The following is a 26,514-nucleotide window of genomic DNA, read 5'->3' as shown; positions in this document are numbered from 1 at the left end:
CACAGACTGATAACCATCTCAATTAATAATTGGGATAATCGGGTCTGACTCAATACATTCAATTATACGATAAATGCGATTATTTATATGGATGACAAATTAAGACTTGAATTTTTAGAATACAGTCTTAATAAAAAAGGCAGTTGTTAAAATGTTTATATATTAATAAATCAAGTGTTTTAACTAAAACTTTCTTATATATTATCTATCAAATTTATCCTTTTAAATATAAAATATAATAAAGATTACAAAAAAATTAGAAAATATTTATATATTATTAGCAAAATAATTGATTTGGAACTGATTCGATTCAGAACAAGCAGAAATAAACTAAAACCGACCCAATTATTAATCTGGAGAAAATATCAGAACCAGAACCGATATAATCGGTTCGATCGATCGAGTAGAACCGCCTTGCTGATTTGATAGCCCTGCCCTAGCCATAATGGATTAATGGTGGGTCTAGATGGCCGAAATTACTGGACCAAGTCCATCTGCAGACAATGGGTTTGTGGCTCGGCTCTCTAGAGGCCCAGACCCAAATTTTTTGCTTTGTAAGTAGCACTGTACCGAAGGAGCATATTAGCATTCAGAGGACACTGGTCAGACTGCCCGTCGCTGCCGAAAGCCGGACGAAGGAGGAAAAATGCGGTGCACCTACTGTTCTGGTTCTCAGGGGCGGTGCACCACCACCACGTCGGGCCGGTCAGTGACGGAGTGCTGCTCATGCGGCCGAGTAGTGGAGGAGCGTCAAGTTCAGCCTCACGATCTCTTCCTCCTTCGGGCACAAGACAACCCCCTCTGCCTTGTTACTTCTGACCTTTCTTCCATCCCATCTCCTACCACCACCACCACCACCACCACCAACAGCAAAGACAACGACGAAGATGAAGACCCATTTGAGCCAACGGGATTTATCACGGCTTTCTCCACCTGGTCACTCGAGCCTAGCCCTGTATTCGCCCGTTCTTGCCTCTCCTTCGCCGGCCACCTCGCTGAGCTGGAGCGAGCCCTGGACTCCACTTCGTCTTCTTCTTCGTCGACGCCGTCGAGTTCGTCGGGGCCGGGGGTCGTCGTCGTGGACAATCTTCGGGCTTATCTGCAGATCATCGACGTCTCGTCGATATTGGGTCTAGATTACGATATCTCGGACCATGCTTTTCAGCTGTTCAGGGACTGTTCTTCTGCTACTTGTTTGAGGAACCGCAGTGTAGAAGCACTTGCAACAGCAGCTCTAGTTCAGGCTATCAGGGAGGCCCAGGAGCCCAGGACACTCCAGGTATCGTTTGGGGTTTTGGGTTTCTCAACTTTCTTTGCGTGCTTGTAGTAGCAATTTTCCATTTCGCTTTATGTTGGTTAGCTTGTAAGTTATGTGAACTGGATTTTCAGTTCTGACGATTTGTGCTTCAGTAGCTTGGAACTTAGAAATTTAGACTACGAAAGTACCAAAGGGTTTCTGTTAAAAAGTAGAATGCAGGCTCAAATAATGTTTACAGTGGGAACCACACTTCCTACTTGACCATCAAAAAGAAAAATCTGACTTGAATTGAATGGAAGATATGTACCCTATAATTTTGTGATGATTATAGAGTTTAATGGTTCAGAATTTGCACAGGTGAACATGTAGCCAATACAAATTGGCTGGGGAAATTGGAGCTCCACATCGTACTAGTTAATGATTTTTCCCTTTATTTTCTCTTGACTGAAAACTCCATTAAGTTCTGGGTGTTGTACTGCCAATTTGTATATTGTGCTTAATAATTCATCATCCCTATGCTTTGGGAAACTCTAGAAGTGTTCTATCTGTAGCACATAATTACACACTGCAAAATTGACTTATGCAAATAATCAGCTAGCTGTGATTTACTCCAAAGGAAAAGAACAAATTAGTTCTCATCTCCACACCGGTATTTGAATCAACTCCTTTCTTATTTCTTCTTGCTGGAAGCTTGGACTACATAGTATTAGAGCATTGATCCGGGCTTAGGCTTCTCAGGTCGTTTTTTTTTTTTTGAAATCTCCTTTTGATTAGAAGGAGAACCAAAATCTCACTGGACTGAACTAGGCTTGTGCTTCTGAGTTTATTCCTTTTTCTCTCTTGGTCGTTGTACCAAGAGGAGGCTCTGTGGTGTCTTTTGGTGGCAGCCGAATGCAGTGAATAGTATTCTTTGGGGTTTGTCCTCTTTTGCATGGACTGTAGATTAGGAGTTTATTGATGTACTCCAGGTATGTATTGTTATATTCAGTTTTTCAGTGTGGTAGTTTGGAGTTGTAGAGATTGGTTCTCTTTGTTGCTATAAGTTGATAGTTATTTAGCTAGGGTTTCCTAACTTCATTCTTGTTGAATTGGTTTATTAAGGCCTCTTTTTATTCGAAGGTGATTGAAACTTTGTTGTTCCCTTTGTTTGAAGTATTTGTTGGACTTTTTTTGGCTCCAATAACAATGCTGTAGAGGTATAGAACCTCAGTTTTCTCAGTTCTGTTGAGGTAGTAGTTGACTACTAAGAAATCTCTTCGTGTAGTAGTCAACTACTAAGAACAAGATACTACTAGTAGTCGGTTACTAGCAATAGGACATTGAAGATTCAGCAATAATACAGTGAGCTCAATGTCCATTGGAGATTCAACATCTTCTGGTAATACTTCTCTCCAAGGAAATCTAAATGGAGGGATGGACAACATAAATTTCTCTATGTCTATCACTCTCTTTGACGGTCTTAATTACATGGAATGGTCTTGAAGGGATGAGAGATCCATATGGATAGCCGAACCCTACAGGTAGGTAGGGTGAAATTTCAAAAATTTCTCTCTCTCCCATGTGGGAATCACATTCCCCGTTTTAGAAAACTGCATTTTCAAGGATCAATCTTGAACCCTAAACCGGACCAGATTTGAAACCAAAAGGTAGGAGAGGGGTGCACCTAATACGGAGTAACAATAACTCCCAACGAAGGTGTTCATGCCCAAGGAAAACGCCAAAGACTGCTCCCACTGAAGATGACACAGCGTAGGGTGGAGCAGAATCAGTAGGTGGTTCTTCAGCAAGAACCAAACTCTTCAGCAAGAATTCGATGGAGGGTGAGTGAGCACGACTTCAGATCAGTTTTTCACCAAAAACTAATATCAAGAACGCTTCTTGATCACTCCTACTGGTGGAGAACGAACTGGCAATGGCGACATCAATAGAGGGAAGCAAGAGCAGAAGATGGCGTCAGTCTCACTGGAGCTGTCTTCTCTCTTGAATCTGTAATCGGCTTGGGTGAATTGGGGTTCGCCCTCCTCTATTTATAGCCTTAAAGAGAGCTCCTCCTAATCCTATTAGGAGTTTCCTAATCCAAATCTTATTTGGATCTGGACTCTCTTTAAGAGATATCTGTAGATAAAGATCTGCCCTCCTAATCTTATTAGGAGTTTCCTAATCCAAATCTTTATTTGGATCTGGACTCTCTGAGTGGATAGGGATAACTCCCTATTCTATCTGCTGATCTAAATCTCAGAACCGCCCCTCTTTAATTAATCAAATTAAACCAGTTCGATTTGGGCTTTAGGACCATTAAGTCCATGTCTTCATTCAGCCTCCAAACTGCTGCCCAGTTGGGTATCCTTGTATGGCGTGGGACCCAAACATTGATCTACACATCAACCACATGGGCTCAGCACAACCTCTGTTACAAGGCCTGGCCGAATTCACTGTAGGAAACAGTGAACCCCTGAGTCCATCACCATGGGCTCTTAATGCGCCCAACACTTACACTAAGTGGTTCCTAGGTCAAGCCACCTTATAAAATCCCAAGGACTGTGGGTAGATGCAAGATTGGTCCATCAAGTATTACCCTCAATGGTCTTACACTTAACCTCTCAGCCCATAATGATCAAACACTGCCCGACAAGAGAGGATCTCTCCCTCGGCTGCAAGGAACAGTGCTGCCTCTCTACTCACATGGATCCCGAGAATTAAAACCTTTTGCAAACATTTTGAAACCTTAATATATATATGTATATCTTTATATAAATATATTTTGCAAAACAAATTTCAACGATTGAAATCGGCTGCCGATAGCTTTGGTTTCCATCAGAGAGAGTGCATCCCCGATCATTCACTTTGTCTGACAAAGGGGCTGATCCAGTCACTATGATCACCCACTCAGATGAATTCTCGGACTGTCCCAACATACCCAGGTTTTGACCCCCTCTAAGAATCTCACTGATTGGCATATCAAAGACAGCCCAATCCGACACCTAGTGCAGTATCATAATCGAGTCTAGGGGTCTTGTGTAACATTCCAGTTTTGCCCATCTATCTCCAAGGTCCAGGGCAATACTGGAATTCTGGTCCGATTCAAGGTTTTAAGAAAACCTACACTACATGTACCTCAGGTCTCACCCTGGCAGCTGAGACATGCCACCCCAACCAACTTGGCGACACATCAGTGTCAGCCTTGGCAAGATAAATCTCCCTAGATCTATCCAACGGTTGTGAAGATTCTAAATTAACACGAGTCTCATATGTGTCCAATTTAAGGGTATTACACAGAAACACACCATAATAACATGAATCAAATATGTACTTTATTCATTAAAATTAAATGTCATAAGGTATATCATTCTGATTGGATCTAAGGGCATACACTGTCTAACAACTCCCACTTGCACTTAGGTCCAATCGGGTATAAGCTGGAGTCCCAAACTTTCCACATGTTTCTCAAACACTTTCAGTGTCAGTGGCTTAGTCGATGGGTCTGCTACATTCTCCGCTAATGCTACATTCTGAATCAGGACGTCCCCTCTTCCATCTATCTCCCGCAGTACATGGTACTTCCTTTCGATGTGCTTTGACTTTGAGTGGGCTCGTGGCTCCTTAGCCTGAGCGATAGCTCCAGTGTTGTCACACAACAGTGGAATGGGTGATGTGCTGGATGAAACTACTCCCAATTCATGAATGAACTTCTTCATCCATAAGGCTTCTTTGGCAGTTTCACTTACGGCAATGTATTTGACTTCGGTTGTGGAATCCGCTGTGGACCCCTGTTTGCTGCTTTTCCAGCTTAGCCCATTAGGTATTACCCTCAATGGTCTTACACTTAACCTCTCAGCTCATAATGATCAAACACTGCCCGACAAGAGAGGACCTCTCCCTCGGCTGCAAGGAACAATGTTGCACTCTCTACTCACATGGATCTCGGGAATTAAAATCTTTTGCAAACATTTTGAAACCTTAATATGTATATGTATATCTTTATATAAATATATTTTGCAAAACAAATTTCAACGATTGAAATTGTCTACCGACAGCTTTGGTTTCCATTAAAGAGAGTGCATTCCCAATCATTCACTTTGTCCGACAAATGGCTGATCCTGTCACTATGATCACCCACTTAGATGAATTCTCGGACTGTCCCAACATACCCAGGTTTTGACCCCCTCTAAGGATCTCACTGATTGGCATATCAATGACAGTCCAATCTGACACCTAGTGTAGTATCATAATTGAGTTAGGGGTCTTGTGTAACATTCCAGTTTTATCCATCTATCTCCAAGTTTCAGGGCAATATTGGAATTCTCGTCCGGTTCAGGGTTTCAAGAAAACCCTCACTGCATGTACCTCAGGTCTCACCCTGGAAGCTGAGACATGCCACCCCAACCAACTTGGCGGCACATCAGTGTTAGCCTTGGCAGGATAAATCTCCCCAGATCTATCCAACGGCTGTGAAGATTCTAAACTAACACGAGTCTCATATGTGTCCAGTTTAAGGGTATTATACAGAAACACACCATAATAACATGAATCAAATATGTACTTTATTCATTAAAATTAAATGTCATAAGGTACATCATTCTGATTAGAGCTAAGGGCATACCCTGTCTAACAGGTCCAAAGGCAACAAACTGTATGTGACAACTAGGGGAAAGGTTGGATATATAAATGGGAAAGTTAAAGAACTAAAACGTGCTATAGATGAACATCATAGATGGGATCAGGAGAACAATATGGTCATGTCATGGCTTTTGAGTTCTATGTGGCCACATGTAAAGAACTTCATTTGGGCTGATAAAGCTTGTGAAATTTGGGAACAGGCCCTGGCAACCTACTCAGAACAACGACATTATGCTAAGATATACGAACTTCAAGCGGAATCATCTACTTTAGGGAGACCGTAGCCATTTGCTTACTATTCAGCCCTTACCTCTGTATGGAAGGAGCTGAACCATTATCGGACCATTGAATGGAAAAACGACGAGGATGCTAAAGCTTTTAAGAAACTTGTCTACCTCTGGATTGCAATGTCAAACTTATCAATTAAGCAAATATTGCAGAACAAATTTTCCATCAAGTAATAAATGATTTATCTTGCCTTTCCATGTTGTGCACTTTGATGTTTGGGGCCTAGTGAACATATCCACTGAGGGCGGATGCAAGTATTTTATCAACTTCATATGATTATTCCAAATATACCTGGATATATCCTATGCATTCCCAAGAAGAGGTTGAAAGAATGGTAGGATCCATCCAATTGACGCCATAAAGGTTGCGGAATGGGTGGGCGAATTTCAAAAATTTCCTACCTTCTCCCAACTGGGAATCATATTCCCTAAATTTAGAATATATTATTCAAGGATCCTACTTGAACCATAATCAAACCAGATCTGTACCAAAAGGTAAATGGGAGGAAAATACCTGATCCGGAGAAGCACTATCTCCCAAAGTTGGTGTTCACGCCCAAAGAACGCTCCAAGATCCGTTCCTGCTGAAGATGACACAGCTGTGGATGGAACGGAACCAGCAGGGTGCGTCCTACACACAGGATCCTTCACAAGAATCCTCTGGAAGAACTAAACACTGTAACCTTTTCAGTCTTTCTTGTAAGACTGATGTCAAGAACAGATTTCTTGACTTTCTTTTCTTGCAAAGATCCAATCTTGCAATGGCAGATGGCGGCGGCAGGAGGAGAGAACCAAAACCAAAAAGCTGAACTGCCTTTTTTTTTTCTTCTCTGGAGAGTATGAGATCTAATCTCAAAAATCGCAGAAGGTATCCCTTGTGTGTCCAAAGGATGGTTCGAAATCTGATGTATTTTCTTAGGGTTTCTCCTCTTTTCTTATTGATTAAGAAACCTCCTAATCAGGAGTTATCCCAATCCAAATCAGTATCTGGATAGAGGATCATCTTAATCCTATCTGCAGATAAAGTTAGTTTACTCCTGATCTTATCAGGAGGTTACCAGATTCAAATCTGATTTGAATTTGGTCTCCCAGAGTGGATAAGGTTAAAAGCCCCATCCTTTTCACTAACATTAATCTCAGATTCGCCCCATCTTTTGGGTGATCATATCAGCCCAGTTCGAAATGGGCTTTTGGCCCATTAAGTATTCAGTGTTTAATTAGTTTCCAATCTGCTGCCCAGTTGGGCTTCTTTGTATGGCGTGGGACCCAAGCATTGATCTACACACCAGCCACATGGGTTCGGCCCAGCCTTTAAAACAAGGCCCAGCCGAATTCACTGAAAAGCTCAATGAACCCCTTGAGTCCATCGTATGGACCATATGGGCCCAACACTTACATTAAGTGGTCCCTGGGCCAAGCCATCTTATAAAAACCCAGGGACTGTGGGCATGTGCAAGATTAGCCCATCAGGTATTATCCTAAATGGTCTTACACTTAACCTCTCAGCCCTTAATGATCAAGCACTGCCCGACAAGAGAGGACCTCTCCCTCGGCTGCAAGGAACAGCGCCGCACCTCCCTCTCACATGGATCCCGGGAATTAAAACCATTTGCAAACATTTTTGAAACCGTACATATAATATAAGTATATTAATTTTGCAAAACAAAATTCCAACGATTGAAATCAACTGCCGGCAGTTTGGTTTCCATCAGAGAGAGTGCATTCCCGATCATTACCCTTTGTCCGACAAAGTGGCTGATTCTGTCACTATGACCACCCACTCAGATGAATTCTCAAACTGCCCCAACATACCCAGGTTTTGATCCCCGCTAAGGATCTCACTGATTGGCATATCAAAGGCGGCCTGATCCAGCACCTAGTGAAGTGTCATAATCGAGTCTAGGGGTCAGGTGTAACTTTCCAGTTTTGCCCATCTATCTCCAAGGTCCAGGGCAAGACTGGAAATCTGGTCTGGTTCAAGGATTCAAGTAATCCCATACTGCTTGTGCCTCGGGTCTTACCCTGATGGCTGAGACAGGCCATCCCAACACTTGGTGGCACACCAGCATCAGCCTTGGCAGGATAAATCTCCCCAGACTTATCCAACGGCTGTGAACATTTAAAACTAACATGAATCTCTATAAATGTCCAGTTTTAGGGTTTTACACAGAATTAAACCAAACAACATGAATCAAAACATGCACTTTATTTATTTCCACTAAATAACAAGTACATCAAATCAGATTGAAGCAAAGGGCATACATAAACTGTCTAACAGCTCCCACTTGCACTTAGGTCCAATTTGGTACAAGCCGGAGTCCCATACTTTCCACGTGTTTCTCAAACACCTTCTGTGTCAGTGGCTTAGTCAATGGGTCTGCCACATTGTCCGCTGATGCTACTTTCTGAATTAGGACGTCCCCTCTACCAACGATCTCCCGCAGTACATGGTACTTTCTCTCGATGTGCTTTGACTTCGAGTGAGCCCGAGGCTCTTTAGCCTGGGCGATCGCTCCATTGTTGTCACACAACAACAGGATGGGTGATGTGTTGGATGGGATCGCTCCCAATTCGTGTATGAACTTCTTCATCCACACGGCTTCCTTGGCAGCTTCACTTGCGGCAATGTACTCGGCTTCGGTTGTGGAGTCTGCAGTGGACCCCTGTTTGCTGCTTTTCCAGCAAACAGCACACGATCCTATCGTGACAACATACCCAGATGTAGACTTTCTATCATCTGGATCCGACTGGAAATCAGCATCGGTATACCCTAAAACTTGCAGTGAACTACCATCGAATACTAGACAAAACTCTTTTGTCATTCGAAGGTATTTGAGTATGTTCTTCACAGCAGTCCAATGCTCCTGCCCTGGGTTTGCTTGGAATCTGCTTACGACACTCACCGCCTGAGCTATGTCCGGGCGAGTGCACAGCATGGCATACATGATGCTCCCTACGACTGAGGCATAGGGAACGTTTCTCACGCTCTCAATCTCCTCAGAAGTCTTGGGAGACATTTTCTTGGAGAGAGTGACTCCGTGCCTGAAAGGAACGTTTCCTTTCTTAGAGTTTTCCATGCTGTATCTTTTGACAATTTTGTCAATATAAGCAGCCTGGGATAATCCAATTATCCGCTTCGATCTATCTCTATAGAGTCGAAGACCCAGTATGTACGAAGCTTCTCCAAGATCTTTCATGGAGAACTGCTGTGATAGCCATACCTTGACCGAAGTCAACATTCCTACATCATTCCCAATGAGTAGGATATCGTCCACGTACAAGACCAAAAAGGTGATCTTATCCCCACTGGATTTCCTGTAAACACAGGGTTCATCCGGATTCTGCTCAAAGTCAAACGTTTTGACTGCAGAATCAAAACGGATGTTCCAACTCCTAGAAGCCTGCTTAAGTCCATATATGGATCTATTAAGTTTACATACCATGTGTTCCTGACCAGCAGCAATGAAGTCTTGCGGTTGCTGCATGTAGATATCTTCACTAAGATCTCCATTCAGGAACGCTGTTTTGACATCCATTTGCCAAATCTCGTAGTCATGGTACGCTGCTACAGCTAGCAGGATCCTAATGGATTTAAGCATGGCCACAGGCGAAAGGGTTTCCTCATAGTCGATGCTTTCTTTCTGAGTATACCCTTTCGCCACCAAACGAGCTTTAAAGGTCTCAATCCTGCCATCGGGGCCCTTCTTCCTCTTGTAGATCCATTTGCAACCAATTGCTTTTACCCCGGAGGGCGGATCCACTAGAGTCCAGACTCCGTTGGTCTCCATTGAGTTCATCTCAGCTCTCATGGCCTCCACCCACTTCTGGGAGTCTATGTCTAACATAGCTTCCGCGTAAGTCACGGGATCCTCTTCACTAGTCAAGGCTTCCACCAGGTAACTATCCTAGTCATAGCCATATCGGACTGGTGGTCTAGATACCCGGGTGGTTCTTCTAGGTTGGTCATTACCTGGATTTTGTGGGACATCTCCCACTGCTCCTGAGCTCTCCTCATCAAGAACTATTTCCTGACGATGAGTGTCCAGGATGTAATCAGTTTCTAAGAATTGGGCGTTTCGACTGCAGAACACTTTCTGCTCACTTGGGTCATAGAATAGATAACCCACTGAATCCTTTGGGTAGCCTATAAACAGGCAACGGCTGGTTTTAGATTCCAACTTGTCCGCACTTGTTCTTTTAACGTGTGCAGGACAACCCCAAATCTTCAAGTGTCTTACACTTGGCTTCCTTCCGGTCCAAAGCTCATATGGAGTTTTCGGAACTGATTTGGTTGGAACTCAATTCAGCACGTAGATAGCAGTCTCTAATGCGTATCCCCAAAAGGATGTGGGTAATTGTGAGCGTACGAGAAGCGACCGGACCATGTCCAACAAGGTCCTATTCCTCCTCTCTGAAACACCGTTGAGTTGAGGTGTAGCAGGAGGAGCTAGTTGTGACACTATCCCATTGTCCCTCAAGTAGTCCCTGAATTCGTTAGAGAGATACTCGCCACCTCGATCTGATCGAAGGGCCTTAATTTCTCTCCCTAACTGTTTCTCGACTTCCTGCCTGAACTCTTTGAACTTTTCAAATGACTCAGACTTATGTCTCATTAGGTACACGTAACCATATCGTGAAAAATCATCTGTAAAGGTGATGAAATACACGTGTTGATTCCGTGTCCTAACACTCAGGGGACCACATACATCAGTATGTATTAGGTCAAATGTGCCTTCAGATCTTTCAGGCTTTCCGTCAAATGGCCGCTTAGACATCTTACCCTGAAGGCAAGGTTCACAAGTGGGAAGATTTTCTACGGTTAGAAAATCCAAAGGACCATCCTTTACCAGCCTTGTGATTCGGTCAATACCGATATGGCCAAGTCGGTAATGCCAGAGGCACGTGGGACTTACTGTATCATGATTCCTTTTCTTGGGATTTTCGACCGACGTAGTTTCGGTTAAGTTAGTTTCCAGAGAAGGATGTAGAACATAGAGACCGTTCTCTAGTTCCCCGCATGCGATGAATTTATTATTCCGTTTAACAGTAATCATATTACTAAAATAAACAGTATATCCATCAGCACACAGTTTTGAAACAGAAATTAAATTTCTTCTCAAGTTCTGTACATAAAGACAATCTTTAAGCACAAGTATTCCTTCTTTAAAAACTAATTCTACGGTTCCTATTGTCGCAGCTGCAACATTTGCAGTCGTTCCCAAGAACAATGTCACTTCACCTTCACTCAATCTTCTGCTAACTTTGAACCCCTGCAGTGAGTTACACGCATGAGTTGAAGCCCCAGAGTCAACACACCAGGACACAGAAGTAACCAACATATTAGTTTCTATGACACAAGTTTCGATGTTACCTTTCTTAGATTCCAGGTAGGCAGGACAATTCCTCTTCCAGTGGCCGGTCTGCTTGCAGAAGTGACAGACATCAGATGCCTTGTTCTTCTTCTGCTTCTTAGGTTTGGCAGCCTTCTTCTGAGGCTTCTTTGCCTTTCTCTTTTTCTTGCCCGATTTGTTAGCTTCAGCAAGCATAACCATAGGCTCATCCTTCTTGAGTAAATCCTCGGTTCTTTGCAACATATTGCTGAGTTCCTGGACGTTGACATTCAGCTTATTCATATTGTAGTTTATAGTGAACGCATTGAAGGAAGAGGGCGAAGAATTTAGGATGGCATCCACTTGCGTGCCAAGATCTAGCCCGGATCCAAGAGCTTCAAGTTCGTTAATGTATCCCATCATCCGAAGACAATGGTCATGAACTTTCTGCCCTTTGGTCATCTGCGCGGTCATGAACAATTTCAGGACCTTCTGTCGAGTAGAACGGTTCTGCTCTTCATACATTGTCCTTAGACTGTCCAATATGTCCTTGGCTAGTTCGATCTGATCGAACTGCCTCTGTATTGAGTTGTCTAATGAGGCAATGACAAAGCAGCGGGCTAGGGAGTTCTTATCCTCCCAATCTTGGTAGTCCCTCCTACGGGCCTCAGAAGCCCTATCACCCGGACGTTCCGGGGCAGGATTTTTCACCACCTTGTCTAACTTTTCGGAAGTTAGGACCAGCATAAGATTTCTGTACCAGTCGGCATAGTTTGGGCCCTTAAGCTTGTTATCGTCTAAAAGCTTTGCAAATTGACCGTTTGCCATTTTCTGATAAAACAGCAAAATCATTAGTCCACAACCTTGTTTTGATTCATGTTACCTACATAGATATGGCTTTTAATCTATGTTCCATTCCCATTTGTTCATCTCTGAGATTTCCCTCCTTTCTCAGCGACGGAGACGACGAAATGTTTCTGGAAATGTGGGAAATCACATGGGGTGCGTGAAGCCAACTGTTTCAGCTGCATAACCCCACCACCTTTCTGTGACGGATCATATCCACTCATCAAATGAGTTTCCCTTTGGCCTCTGTCAGACAAGGTTCAGAGCTGTTTTTAGGTAAACCTTTCTGTCCAGTGAGTGCACACCCATCATATTCAGGTTACGCCAAGGTACCGTGAGAGAGTTCCCATTTTCTGGTGAAGCCTCTCCCACATCGGTCTATGACGCCCCTATCATCTTATGAAACACTCTAATAGATCCAACAGCAAATGGATAGCCCAATTTTATGGTGCGTTTCCTCATTACTGAAGGACCTATCATTGTGCTAATGACGGAAGGCTTTTAGAGAATCCATCAAATGGATCTCCCTATCACATGCATTCATATTTGCCGGAGGGAACAAAATTACGCCCTATTTTTAATTTAGGTCAAACCAGAGTGGCTCCCATTGACTTTCATAAAGTCAGATTTTTGGTGGGCCTTAATCGGCTAGGGGTTCCGTACGCATCCCTTTTCAGGGTTGTGGGGCCCACCAAGCAAAGAGGGGATCATCCAATGACCTCTAGGGACACCATGGCAATGATGTGCATTCAGCCATGGTGTGCGCAAGAGCCACTAACGAGTCATCATGGGCCAAGTACTTATGGCCCATGGTCGCAGCACATCAAACATCCAAACATCACATGTAGAGCAGAAATTGATCCAATCAATTAACTGCTGTAAAGCCCATCGAATAGCCCATTTAAAATCCAAGTCATTAACAATTAATGTCTACTAGGTGTATGGGCTGAATCGTAAATAGCAGTTCGGCCCATACAGCTCATCTCACAATAATGGGCTTTTGCAGTTTTAACCCTTTAAAACTGGGCTTTACAGGTGGGCCAAATTAATCCCTGTAATTGAACATCAGATTTGGAACAATAAATGTGAGAAATATGGACTGAAAAATAGTCCCTTTCGAACCCCAGATTCGGTCCAAACAGTTTTGGTCCAATCTGGTCCGAGAGGATCCAGAACTGATTTTCAATTCAAGAATTAATTCACGACAGATCTGAAATTAATAATTTTGATTTCAAACAATCACAAATCAATCCATGGACTGTTCGCACCACCTGCAAAACAGAGGCTAATCACAAGGGTTGCAGTTTCACAAACTGCAAATCGCAGAAAGCGATTTCTCCAACTGCAAATCTCCAACGCCGCCTTCTTCTTCCTTCTTCTTTAATCAAGAAAAATAAAAAACAGAAATCCTATTTCTATTAATTACATTCTTGATCAAATCCTATACATTCAGTCTAAAAAATCAAAATAAATAAAGAACAATTCTAAATAAAATTTTGGATTTTAAAAAAAAAATTAATTTCAGATCAATCGCCCTTAACAAGAAACAGTTTCTTGAAAAAGAAAACAATCTGCGCAAATCTTGAAAGAACACCTTCTATCCATCTGCACAGGGTCAGATCTGATTTTCTTTTGGTTCAAGATTCGAACCTATGGCTCTGATACCACTGAAAGAATGGTAGGATCCATCCAATGGACGCCATAAAGGTTGTGGAATGGGTGGGCGAATTTCAAAAATTTCCTACCTTCTCCCAACTGGGAATCATATTCCCTAAATTTAGAATATATTATTCAAGGATCCTACTTGAACCATAATCAAACCAGATCTGTACCAAAAGGTAAATGGGAGGAAAATACCTGATCCGGAGAAGCACTATCTCTCAAAGTTGGTGTTCACGCCCAAAGAACGCTCCAAGATCCGTTCCTGCTGAAGATGACACAACTGTGGATGGAATGGAATCAGCAGGGTGCGTCCTACACACAGGATCCTTCACAAGAATCCTCTGGAAGAACTAAACACTGTAACCTTTTCAGTCTTTCTTGTAAGACTGATGTCAAGAACAGATTTCTTGACTTTCTTTTCTTGCAAAGATCCAATCTTGCAATGGCAGATGGCGGCGGCAGGAGGAGAGAACCAAAACCAAAAAGCTGAACTGCCTTTTTTTTTTCTTCTCTGGAGAGTATGAGATCTAATCTCAAAAATCGCAGAAGGTATCCCTTGTGTGTCCAAAGGATGGTTCGAAATCTGATGTATTTTCTTAGGGTTTCTCCTCTTTTTTTCTTGATTAAGAAACCTCCTAATCAGGAGTTATCCCAATCCAAATCAGTATCTGGATAGAGGATCATCTTAATCCTATCTGCAGATAAAGTTAGTTTACTCCTGATCTTATCAGGAGGTTATCAGATTCAAATCTGATTTGAATTTGGTCTCCCAGAGTGGATAAGGTTAAAAGCCCCATCCTTTTCACTAACATTAATCTCAGATTCGCCCCATCTTTTGGGTGATCATATCAGCCCAGTTCGAAATGGGCTTTTGGGTAATCTCAGATTCGCCCCATCTTATGGCGTGGGACCCAAGCATTGATCTACACACCAGCCACATGGGTTCGGCCCAGCCTTTAAAACAAGGCCCAGCCGAATTCACTGAAAAGCTCAATGAACCCCTTGAGTACATCGTATGGACCCTATGGGCCCAACACTTACATTAAGTGGTCCCTGGGCCAAGCCATCTTATAAAAACCCAGGGACTGTGGGCAGGTGCAAGATTAGCCCATCAGGTATTATCCTAAATGGTCTTACACTTAACCTCTCAGCCCTTAATGATCAAGCACTGCCCGACAAGAGAGGACCTCTCCCTCGGCTGCAAGGAACAGCACCGCACCTCCCTCTCACATGGATCCCGGGAATTAAAACCATTTGCAAACATTTTTGAAACCGTACATATAATATAAGTATATTAATTTTGCAAAACAAAATTCCAACGATTGAAATCAACTGCCGGCAGTTTGGTTTCCATCAGAGAGAGTGCATTCCCGATCATTACCCTTTGTCCGACAAAGTGGCTGATTCTGTCACTATGACCACCCACTCAGATGAATTCTCAAACTGCCCCAACATACCCAGGTTTTGATCCCCGCTAAGGATCTCACTGATTGGCATATCAAAGGTGGCCTGATCCAGCACCCAGTGAAGTGTCATAATCGAGTCTAGGGGTCAAGTGTAACTTTCTAGTTTTGCCCATCTATCTCCAAGGTCCAGGGCAAGACTGGAAATCTGGTCCGGTTCAAGGATTCAAGTAATCCCATACTGCTTGTGCCTCGGGTCTTACCCTGATGGCTGAGACAGGCCATCCCAACACTTGGTGGCACACCAGCATCAGCCTTGGCAGGATAAATCTCCCCAGACTTATCCAACGGCTGTGAACATTTAAAACTAACATGAATCTCTATAAATGTCCAGTTTTAGGGTTTTACAAAGAATTAAACCAAACAACATGAATCAAAACATGCACTTTATTTATTTCCACTAAATAACAAGTACATCAAATCAGATTGAAGCAAAGGGCATACATAAACTGTCTAACAGAGGTACCTAGAATTGTGAAGGAATTTCGTCGCATGGTTTTAACTCAATTTCATGTTGATACACAAACTTTCTAATCAGATAATGCGAAAGAATATTTTCATCATGATCTAGTTGACTTATTTGCATCTCATGGATCTCTTCATCGAAGTTCTTGTGCCAAAACACCACAACAAAATGGTATTGTAGAAAGGAAGAGTCGACATCTTCTTGAAGTTGCCCGTAGTATGGTGCTACATATGAATGTTCCCAAGCGGTGCTAAGTTGACGCTGTGATGACTACAACATATGTTATTAATCGCATGCCCTCTCGTCTCTTGCAGTACAAGGCCCCACATCAACTCTTGTTTCCTCAATCCCCTTTGTTTTCTATTCCTGTGCATGTGTTTGGCAATAAATGTTTTGTTCATCATTTGTCCCCAAGTTGAGGTAAGTTGGACCCAAGTCTATCCCATGTATTTTTTTTGGGTTACCCATCCTCCTAGAAAGGTTACAAATGCTTTAATACTATCTCTCACAAGTTCTTTGTATCAATAGATGCCTCCTTTTTTGAGTTTGATCGTTCCTTCAAGGCCTCTTCTCATGGGGAGAATAGGGTGCAGGAGGAGAGGCAAGTTCCCCAAGTGTCACTCCCATTCATTCTTGACTCCACCCCATTTTGTGTTTTTTGAGATGTCAGAAGGGACAACTGAGTTCAAGGGATGTGGAGAGGCAAGCTCACTATATTATTGCTGAATCTTCAATGTCCTGTTGCTAGTTGTCGACTAGTAGTACTATCCTGTTCTTAGTAGTTGACTACTACACGAAGAGATTTCTTAGTAGTCAACTACTACCTCGACAGAACTGAGAAAACTGAAGTTCTATACCTCTACAACACTGTTATTGGAGCCGAAAAAAAGTCTAACAAATACTTCAAACAAAGGGAAAGTTTCAGCCACCTTCGAATAAAAAGAGGCCTTAATAAACTAGTTCAATAGGATTGAGGTTAGGAAACCCTAGCTAAATAGTTATCAGCTTATGGCAACAAAGAGAACTAGTCTCTACAACTCCAAACTGTAACACCCTCAATTATACCACACTGAAAAGCTGAATGTAATAATACATACCTGGAGTACATCAATAAACTCCTAAGCTACAATCCATACAAAAGAGGACAAACCCCAAAGATGTTGAAATGGTACATTAGCTAGTGCTTAAGGAGCATGAAAATGTTGAGTTTGCAAAAGGGTACCTAGTACCCACAGGTATATGGGGTTGACTATGCATCAACCTTTGCCTTAGTTGCTAAAATGACACTATTCGGATCATATTATCCTTGGCTGTTAACTTTGAGTGGGAACTTCATCAATTGGACATAAAAAATGCTTTCCTGAATGGGGGTCTAGAAGAAATGTATATGATTCAGCCTCCTGGGTTTATAGCACAAGGGTGTGAAGGAAAAGTCTACAAACTAAAAAGATCACTATATGGTTTGAAGCAATCCCCTAGGGCATGGTTTAGTAGATTTCACTTGGCTCTTCAACAAACTGGGTTCAAGTAATGTCAGTTTGATCATACTTTATATGTAAAGAGAAATTAAGTGAAGGTTGTGGTTCTAATTTTGTATGTAGATGACATAGTAATTATAGGGAACTAGGAATCTAAAATACATAAATTAAAAAAAAAATTCCTTGCTGTGCCTAAGGATCATGTGGAGGTGCCTAAGGGTTGCTGTTTGTCCCACTTTGTGGGAAGAAAGGAATTCAAGGATCTTCTCAAATAGGGAGAGGAATATTGAAACTGTAATAGAACTAATCCACCTAAGGGCAGCACAATGGTTAAAGACCTCTGATTTTTTTATTGGTTTTACTTTGGATGATTTGATAAGAAAGTGGAAGGAGATTGCTAGTGCTACTTAGATTAGAACTGGGATTAGTCCTTGGACCCCTCCCCCTACTAGGTTTATAAAGTTGAACTTTGATGGCAGCAATAGAGGGAACCCAGGACAATCTGGTATTCGGGGAGTTTTCAGGGATGAAGGGGTTAATTCAGCTATGTTTTCAAGTCCTCTAGGGGTAGGTGATTCCCTCAAGGCTGAGATCCTTATGGTTTTGGAAGGAATCCGGAGGGCAAAGGGGTTGAATATAAGGAGATTTGTGGTTGAAGGTGACTCGGAGGTAAGGGTGCAAATGGATCAGATCATGATCTGATCCTATTTGGTCGAATTTGGATCACCCCTGGTTGGTTCTTCGGATCGGATCAGATCCTATGATCCGATCAGAAATCGGATTGGATTCGGATCACCCCTATTTGATCCGATGTGTTTATTTATAAATATAAATATATATAATACATAATTACATATATGTGTTATTTATTTATTTATAAATATATATTTATATTGTATTTTTATAAATTTGTTATATTATTTGTTTTTTTATAAAAAACATGTATATATGATGAAAATAGTTAAAAAATACTTGTATTTTTTGTTTTTTCTTTATTTAAATTGGTATATTTATTTTTTCTTTTAATAATTTATTAATTTTTAAAGAAAACAAGTCGGATCAAATTAGATCCGAAGATTCGAATTCAGATCGAGTCCTATCAGATCCGATCGGATCGAATTCAACATGAACAATGTCGGATCGGATTCGAATATACCTTGATTTGAATCCAATCCGTTTGCATCCCTACTTGGAGGTGGTAGTAGGATGGCTAATAAGAGGATAAGGCGAGGTTGTGGAACTTTAGCAATGAAAAGAAAAATTACAAGTGGCTGGCAAAGGATATGGAAGTGAAGTACAGTTAGGTGAAGAGATCTGCTATCTCTTTTGCTGTCGGGTTAGCTAAGCAAGGGGTGGCTCGGGAATCTTTATTTTGGGCTTTGTTGTAATTCTACTTTATTGCTTTTCTAGGGGCTCTTGCCCTACTCGAGAAGTTAAGAAAATTTATCTCCCCTTCCTTGTAATTAATTTTGTTTCATTTTAATGAAAAGCTGTTGTTATTGATCAAAAAAAAAAAAAAAAAACTTGCTGTGCAATTTGAAGTTAAGGACCTAGGACTGTTACATTATTTCCTTGGAATTGAAGTTGGGCATCTTTATTTCTCAAAGGAAATATGTCATAGATCTCTTACAAGGTACAAGGAAGTTGGGAGCAAAGCTATGAATTCCCCTATTGATGAAAATCATAAACTTGGTGATTGTATTGGAGAACTTGTGACAAATGTCAAGAAATTTCAAAGGTTAGTAGGAAGGCTTCGCTATTTGTTGATAACTTGTCTGGATATAGCATACATTGTTGGTGTCCTCAGTTAGTTTATGCATTCTCCAAAGTCTTCCCATTTGGAGGCAGCAGAGAGAGTCTTAAGATATCTAAAGAAGTATTTAGGGACTGTCATTTTGTTCAAGAAGCATGGTCATATGAAAGTGGGAGTCTACACAAATGCAGATTGGGCTGGTGTAGTTGATGATAGGAAGTTTGCTAGTGGATATTGCACCTCTGTTGGTGGAAAATTGGCCACTTGGAGAAGCAAAAAACAAAGTGTAGTGGCCAGATCCAGTGCTGAGGTTGAGTATAGAGCTATGGCTCATGGGGTTGCAGAAGTGCTTTGGGTAAAAAAATTTGATTGGTGAATTGGGCTTCTCTATTGATAGTTCAATGTCCCTTTATTGTGATAACAAGGCAGCCATCAATATTGCTGCCAACCCAATTCTTCATGATAGGACCAAGCATATTGAAGTTGACAAGCACTTTATAAGAGAAAAACTTGACGAGGGAGAAGTATGTACTCCTTACATTAGTTCCAAGGAACAACTAGCAGACGTTCTTATAAAAGGTCTTTATTACTTGCAGCATAATGAGTTGTGTGACAAATTGGGCATGATTGACATATATACTCCAACTTGAGGGGGAATGTTGAAACATGTTATGTATTGCCGTAGGGGTATTTTTGTCTTTTTCCTTATCCTTTTATTCTATGCTGTCGCCCTAAGTATAAATACTAACTTAGGTGCTACCAGCCAGTGTACCTTTCCAATAGAACTTTTCCTTCTCTTTTCTCTTTTCTCCTTCCTCTTCTTTTTGTCTTCTTTTCTTATTTCTTCTTGACGGACCACAATGATTGACTACATCAAGCTGAACTTTGATGGGCATGGTGCAGGAAACTTGGGTCCTTCTGGTATTGGAGGGGTTTTTAGAGATAGTGAAAGCAGAGTTATTGGATTTTATTTGGACCCAATCACCCAATTGGAGTAGTTGACTCCCTAAGGGCTGAGGTTATGGTTGTCATGGAAGGATTGCAAAAGTCAAAGGAATTGAATATGAGAAAGTTGATTATCAAAGGTGATTCAAAGTTAGTAGTGCAGTGGTTCAAAAGGAAGAAGAGATTTAAGTGGCTGATTCAAGATGTGGGTGTGCAATTCAGCTGGATTAAAAGGACTGCAAATGCCTTTGCTGATGTTTTAGCAAAACAAGGAGCCAGGAGGGAATCAATTGTTTTGGGCTCAATTGTAATTGCGTTTTTGTTGTGGAGAGGTAAGATAGTTTGCCTCAGTCTTATAATTTTTTTTTTTTTTTTATATATCTAATGAAATTCTGTCGTTGATAAAAAAAAAGAATAATCAGCTAGTATGGTTGGTACTGATCCTGGTTCTGTATGCAACCAAATTAACTTGTAGGACATCCATTTAAGTAATTTTTCTTTAGTGATATTCTCTCTGGTTCTTCCTCTAGGTTCATACTTGTCTTGAAGTTCTAGAGGTTCTTTTATGTTCTCCTTTTCAAGCATTGACCAGGGTCACTTTCTTGCATTTGACAATGCTTTTCAATTTTCTGGTTTTTTTTTTTGAGAGAATTTTATTAGATAATAAAAAAATGTAACAAATAGAATCAGGGCTCCTAAGGGCCAAATTGCTAGATCATATATGAAAATGCTGGAGCTTAAAACTTTTATTTCCCGAACAGGTGGGACCTGTTATAATTCTTCTGTAAAAGATTAGGTTTTGTTTCCACTTTTCATTAGAATTATCTGAACTCCTATTGTCCTTTATATACCACAGGAAATTTCAATTGCAGCTAATGTTCCCCAGAAGGAGATAGGGAAATATATTAAAATACTAGGGGAAGCTCTGCAACTGAGTCAACCCATTAACAGCAACTCGATATCAGTTCACATGCCAAGGTTTTGCACTCTCCTCCAACTCAACAAATCTGCTCAGGTATATTATTTGAAGAAATTTATCATGAATCATCTTTGTTTTGAATTATGGATTCCCTGCATTAAGGTTGATTTAACACTTTAACTCACATGTGGATGAGGCTCTCCCAACTACAAATACTGCACGGAGCAAGTAAACTTACCTAATGTTGGTCCAAGCTATCTGGGGCCTTGGGAGGGGTAAATATAGATCTAACCTTTGGCATATTTTAGCACAAAGTGGCCACTTGCAGACTTGAATTCACATTCTCATTCTTGTCAGCCTGAGATTTTACCATTATACCAAGTAATGGTCCCTAATTTTTTGTCCAATTCATTGACCTGATTGTTGGAGTTATTCAACCTTGCTCTTCATTTATTTTCTTTAACAGAATTCCATTTTATTCTCTTGTGACCTTCTCAGGAGCTAGCAACTCATATTGGAGAAGTTGTGATCAACAAATGCTTCTGCACTCGTAGGAATCCAATTAGCATCTCTGCAGCTGCTATTTATCTGGCCTGTCAACTGGAAGACAAACGCAAAACCCAGGCAGAGATTTGCAAAGTGACAGGTCTCACTGAGGTCACTCTGCGAAAAGTCTACAAGGAGCTACTGGAGAATTGGGATGATCTACTCCCACCTAACTACACTCCAGCTGTCCCTCCAGAGAAAGCATTCCCCACAACTGCAATTACCTCAGGCCGTTCATCAGCTCCTAGAGTTGATCCAGTTGAGATTTCATCTTCTTCAGACAAAGACAAGCAACTTGAAGTTAATAAACCTAACAAACTACCTGAAGGTTTGCAGACAGACTATCAGGGCAAAGGAAAAGAAGAGATTGAGAGTAAAGGTAATCCTCATATGGTCCATCACCCTCCTGCATCATATGGATCAGGACACAGTGAACATGTGTCAAATCGTGCAACGACCTTCTGGCAGCCCCATCATCTCTATTCTACGCCAAGGCCAACAGATGGAGAGAAAAATCAGAATGTCAAGCGAGATATTGATATTAATGAAACACAGGCTAACCCTCCAGAGGTTGAACAGAAGGTGAACAAAGACCCGAAGGCCGCTACCATTTCTCAAAGACCAAAGCAGTTTTCTAGTTCCAGCCCATCAACTGCAGCTGGGGGCTCCCACCCATGGCCCCTACGCCCACCTAGGCCTCCTTATGTTTGATCTCTGTATCTGTCAGCAATGGTATTAGGTTTCTCAAAGTTTAAAGGAATCAACAAGGTGAGAACGGACACAGGCGTGGGGACACAAAGTAGGCAGTCTTGTGGTCTTTCCTATGAAGCAGTGAAATTCTATTAGTGTCTGCTTTGACATTGCAGATTCCTAATTAAAGTCGAATCCTTATCTGTATATAGTTTTAAGGATGAAGGATTCACATTCTGACATTGTTTCCTCATAACTCACTTATGAACAACTAATTCTTGAATCAGTTGGGTCGTCATAGGAGGGATTAATAACAGATCCTTGTATTTGTAATGATAAGGTCTAGTCATATTCCTGTGTAGCTGACTCATTGTTTATTTCTTGAGGAAGAGCACTGACTCATTATGGATCTATACATTACATTTCTAATTAACCCATATTAGAGATTAAATCTATTGCAAGGCCTCGAACCAAATCCGTGCAAGTATGATGGCTTTTGCCTTTTGGTCTAGGGTGTTATAATCAATGTTTTCAACTCTTTGTTGACCCAAACAGTCAAATTGTTTGACCGTTTCTCATCTATTATTATCCTGTCCTCTTGTGTTTTGTTTTTGTGAATATTTCTGTTCTCTCTTTGGTTGCAGATGGGTGCCCCCACAAGATGTGGTAAACCTGTTCAACCCCAACTTCCTGAGGCTAAAGGAAAAGAGAGGGAAAATCATGTGGAGGACAGTAAGAGCTGCATTGGTTTGGATGATATAGGAAGAAAGGAACAATACAATCTTCAATGAGAAAAGCAGGTCTAAGGAGGAACTATTGGAAGCTATCTTCGTGAGAGCTGGACATTGGGTAAAAAACATTGGAGCTGTTTAGATCTTTTCAGTTAAGAACATCATTAGAGCTTGGTCTGAGGTGGCGCAAACAGGTAGAAACATTGAAGAGGTGAGAATGGATTGGAAGCCCCCTGCTGTAAAATAAACTGAAACTGAACTTTGATGGTAGCTCTATGGACAACCTGGGAAGAGCAGGTATTGGGGGAGTGATGAGATCATCAAGCATTGGTGGTGGTAGTGTATCAGGTCCGGTGGGATTGGGAGGCTCAATTAAGATGGAAATTTTGGCACTTTTACAAGGTTTGAGATTAGTAAACAGCTTGGTCTTAGAAATTCGGAAGTGGAGGGTGACTCACAACTGGTAATTCATTGGGCAAAGCAAGTCAAAGCAGCACCTTGGAAATATAGACATGCTTTTAGGTAAATTGATGTTATTGCAAAGCAATTAAATTCACATTTCAGCTGAGTGAGAAGAACTGCCAATGGGGCAGCAGATGTACTAGCTAAACAGGGAGTTAACAGGCCAAATCTATTATGGGAAAACTTGTAAAACTGTTACTGAAGGGTGTTGGAATCTTCCAACAGTTGTATTAAGTTTATTAGTTAATTTTAATGAAATCCTTTTGCTGAGAAAAAAAAAAGAAAATAATAGTTAATCTCATCTTTGTTATGGTCTGGGGTGGTATAGAGATTGAGTCTATTGCAAAGCTTTGAGCCAAATCAGTGCAAGTGTGATGGCTTTTGGTCTAGGGTGTTATGGTAGTATTTTCAACCTGTTGTTTACCCAGATGGTCAGACCTGGAGAATACCTGTACTGTCACCGGCATTGGATCACCAAGGACAAATCTCAATCATCATTTGAAGCTTCTATTTGACACAGATCTGAGAGCAAACCCTTTTCTAAGATCTCAGGTATGTTTTCTGATCTTTTTCTTCTTATGTTGTTCAAAGGTTCAGGTTGGGCTCTCTTTGGGATTTTTTTTTCCTCTTTTTTACAGTCTGTGGACTGATATGATATCAATTAATGGGTTAGTCTTTATTGGAGGTTTTTTTTTTTTTTTACAATAGCACTATCTATGATTTGTGATTTAGATTTGATGGGTTCAATTTATTGTTTCTAATTTAGATTTCTGCAACCTGAGTTGAACACTGTCTGAATTTGTGGGATCCAGTTGCAAATGTTGTCACTTGCAATACTGAATTTCTGTTATTGATAAAAAAATTTTCTATTGTTGTTAAGTTGAATAATTTTAAGAAGAATTGAGTATTTAAATGGTCTTGTATGCAATTTGAATGGTTAACGATCTGCCTAGTTGCAGTTACAGTTAAGCATGAGGCCTAGTGAATCTCCATGTTGAATCAAATTGAATTTGAATCAGATATCCATTTACTTAATTGAATTGAATTTGAATAGGGAAATATGAATATCCATCAGTATCTGAATCAAATTTGGATATTGTGTTTTTCTGGTTGAATATAATTTTTTTTTTTGTTTTTTTTTTTTTTTTTGCTTCATGGGGCTACACAATGGGGGGTAGCCCATCCCCATCCCCTCCCTTAACCCCGAACCCTAGTGGCAATGAGATTTGATCCTGGGTCTCTACTCTGACGAATCAGAGATCCTACCAACTGAGCCACCATCAGTTGGTATATAAAAAATAAAATTTGGGTTTTACAACCCTAACATTACTCATCCGCTTTGAAGAATATTTTCCACAACTTGACACATCATAGACATACCCCAAGTCCAATCAGTGAGAAAGTGAGACCTCAGAACTCAAATGGGGAAGAATTTCTGGAATTGATTTCTGGTCCTGCTTCAATTCTTTGGAGTCAAATGAACGATCTCCTTAGTAATATCTAATTCTGCTTAACACTAAATTTGAAGACTACATTTTCTAGAAAAGTCATTCTCATTATTTTTAGAGGAGACATTCTCAAAGATGGTGTTCTCCTCCAGGAACCTAAAGCAATAGTGAATGATGCTTGGACTTGATTTTTTTTTTATTATTTTTATATGTTTTTCCTATAAGGTTGGGGAATGTTTACCCTTGGGGTTGATGGGTTGTGATTTAACAGTTAATAGAACCTCACAAAGATGAGTTGTGATTTATTAGGGTTTGGCCTATTGATTATTGATTATGGAGATTAAGGTTGTGTACTTACTCAACTTTTCATCATCATCATCGTTATCTTCATCCATGTCTTATCCCAACTATATGGGGTCGGCTACATGAATCCTATTTCGTAAATCTGTTCTATTTAAAGCCATATCCCCCACTGTGAAATTATTAGTGTTTAAATTATTTCTTACTACTTCTACCCATGTCCTTTTTGGTCTACCCCTAGCTCTTTTAGTGCCTTCCACTTGTAGTAACGAATAACTTCTTCTAACTTGAGCTGTTGGTGGTCTTTTATGAACACGACTAAACCATTTTAGTATATTCTCTCCCATTTTATCACTTATTGGAGCTACTCCTAGGTTTTTATGGATGGCTTCATTCTTGATCCTATCCTTTCTAGTTCTTCTACTCATTCATCTTAGCTTGCACATTTCTACCACACTCATTTTCTGAACATGTTTCTTGACTGCCCAACACTCTGCTCCATACATCATAGTTGGCCTTACAACTGTTTTATAAAACTTCCCCTATTAACCTATGTGTTATTCTCCTATCACACAAAAGTTCAGATGCACCCCTCCATTTTGCTCACCCTAACCTAATTCTTTGGGTGACATTCTCTTCAGTCTCTCCCTTGTTATGAATTATTGAACCAAGGTAGCAGAAATGGTCACATTGAGTTATCTCTTGGTCTCCAATCCTAAGTGTATCCTGATTTACACTCATATTATTACTAAATTTACATGTTATATATTTTGTTTTCGTCCTACTTATTTTAAAATCTCTTGTTTCTAAGGCATTGGTCCATAAGATTAATTTTGCATTTAATCATTCATTAGTTTAATTAATTAAAACAATGTCATCCACAAACAACATGGACCATGGAACTTCTTCCTAAATATGTTTAGTCAATTCATTTATGACTAGTGCAAATAGATAAGGGCTAAGTGCAAATAGATATGTATGAAGTCCCCTCATACATATCCTTAATTAGGTCAATATATCTATTTTGAACCCTTTTCTTTTCCAAGGCCCACCATATTATCTCTCTAGGAACTCTATTGTTGAAATAACTGAGTTTATTTTAAGTTTAGTGCCACAAGGGAACCTTTGTAATTTTCTTTCTTTTTTTCTTTATGGTCACCCTAGTATATATACCAAATAAACTGGTGTCGCCAGTTGACTTTTTGTCTCTCTCAATTCTGTTTCTCTTCTCTCTTTTCTTTCTTCTCCCTTCTCCTTCTTCTCTTCTCTCTATTCTGGAACCATACCATCTCAGCACCAAGAAAACATGGTAT

General features: G+C 40.8%; 1 protein-coding gene across 3 annotated transcripts in view; it reads left to right on the top strand.

The window, feature by feature from the left end:
* The first annotated feature begins 514 nt into the window (after positions 1-514).
* Positions 515-26,514, top strand: part of PBRP (plant-specific TFIIB-related protein) — a 36,250-nt gene continuing 10,250 nt past the window's right edge. For 2 of the 3 annotated variants that reach the window (XR_016081363.1, XR_737754.3), the window contains exons 1-4: positions 515-1,279; positions 20,962-21,120; positions 21,523-22,338; positions 22,905-24,005. Coding sequence is in view for 1 of the 3 variants with exons in the window: in XM_010279347.3 (XP_010277649.1) it covers positions 647-1,279; positions 20,962-21,120; positions 21,523-22,281 (1,551 nt within the window). In the remaining 2 variants the exon portion in view is untranslated. Of the gene's footprint in view, positions 1,280-20,961; positions 21,121-21,522; positions 22,733-22,904; positions 24,006-26,514 lie in introns of those variants that run through there. The other variant, XM_010279347.3, reaches the window with a different exon arrangement.

This window comes from Nelumbo nucifera, chromosome 1 (genome assembly GCF_055504915.1).
Source record: "Nelumbo nucifera cultivar China Antique chromosome 1, China Antique-T2T, whole genome shotgun sequence".
In the NCBI taxonomy this organism is placed as follows: domain Eukaryota; kingdom Viridiplantae; phylum Streptophyta; class Magnoliopsida; order Proteales; family Nelumbonaceae; genus Nelumbo; species Nelumbo nucifera.
The sequence above is the reverse complement of the archived record's forward strand: the minus strand, read 5'-3'. Positions and strand labels throughout refer to the sequence as shown.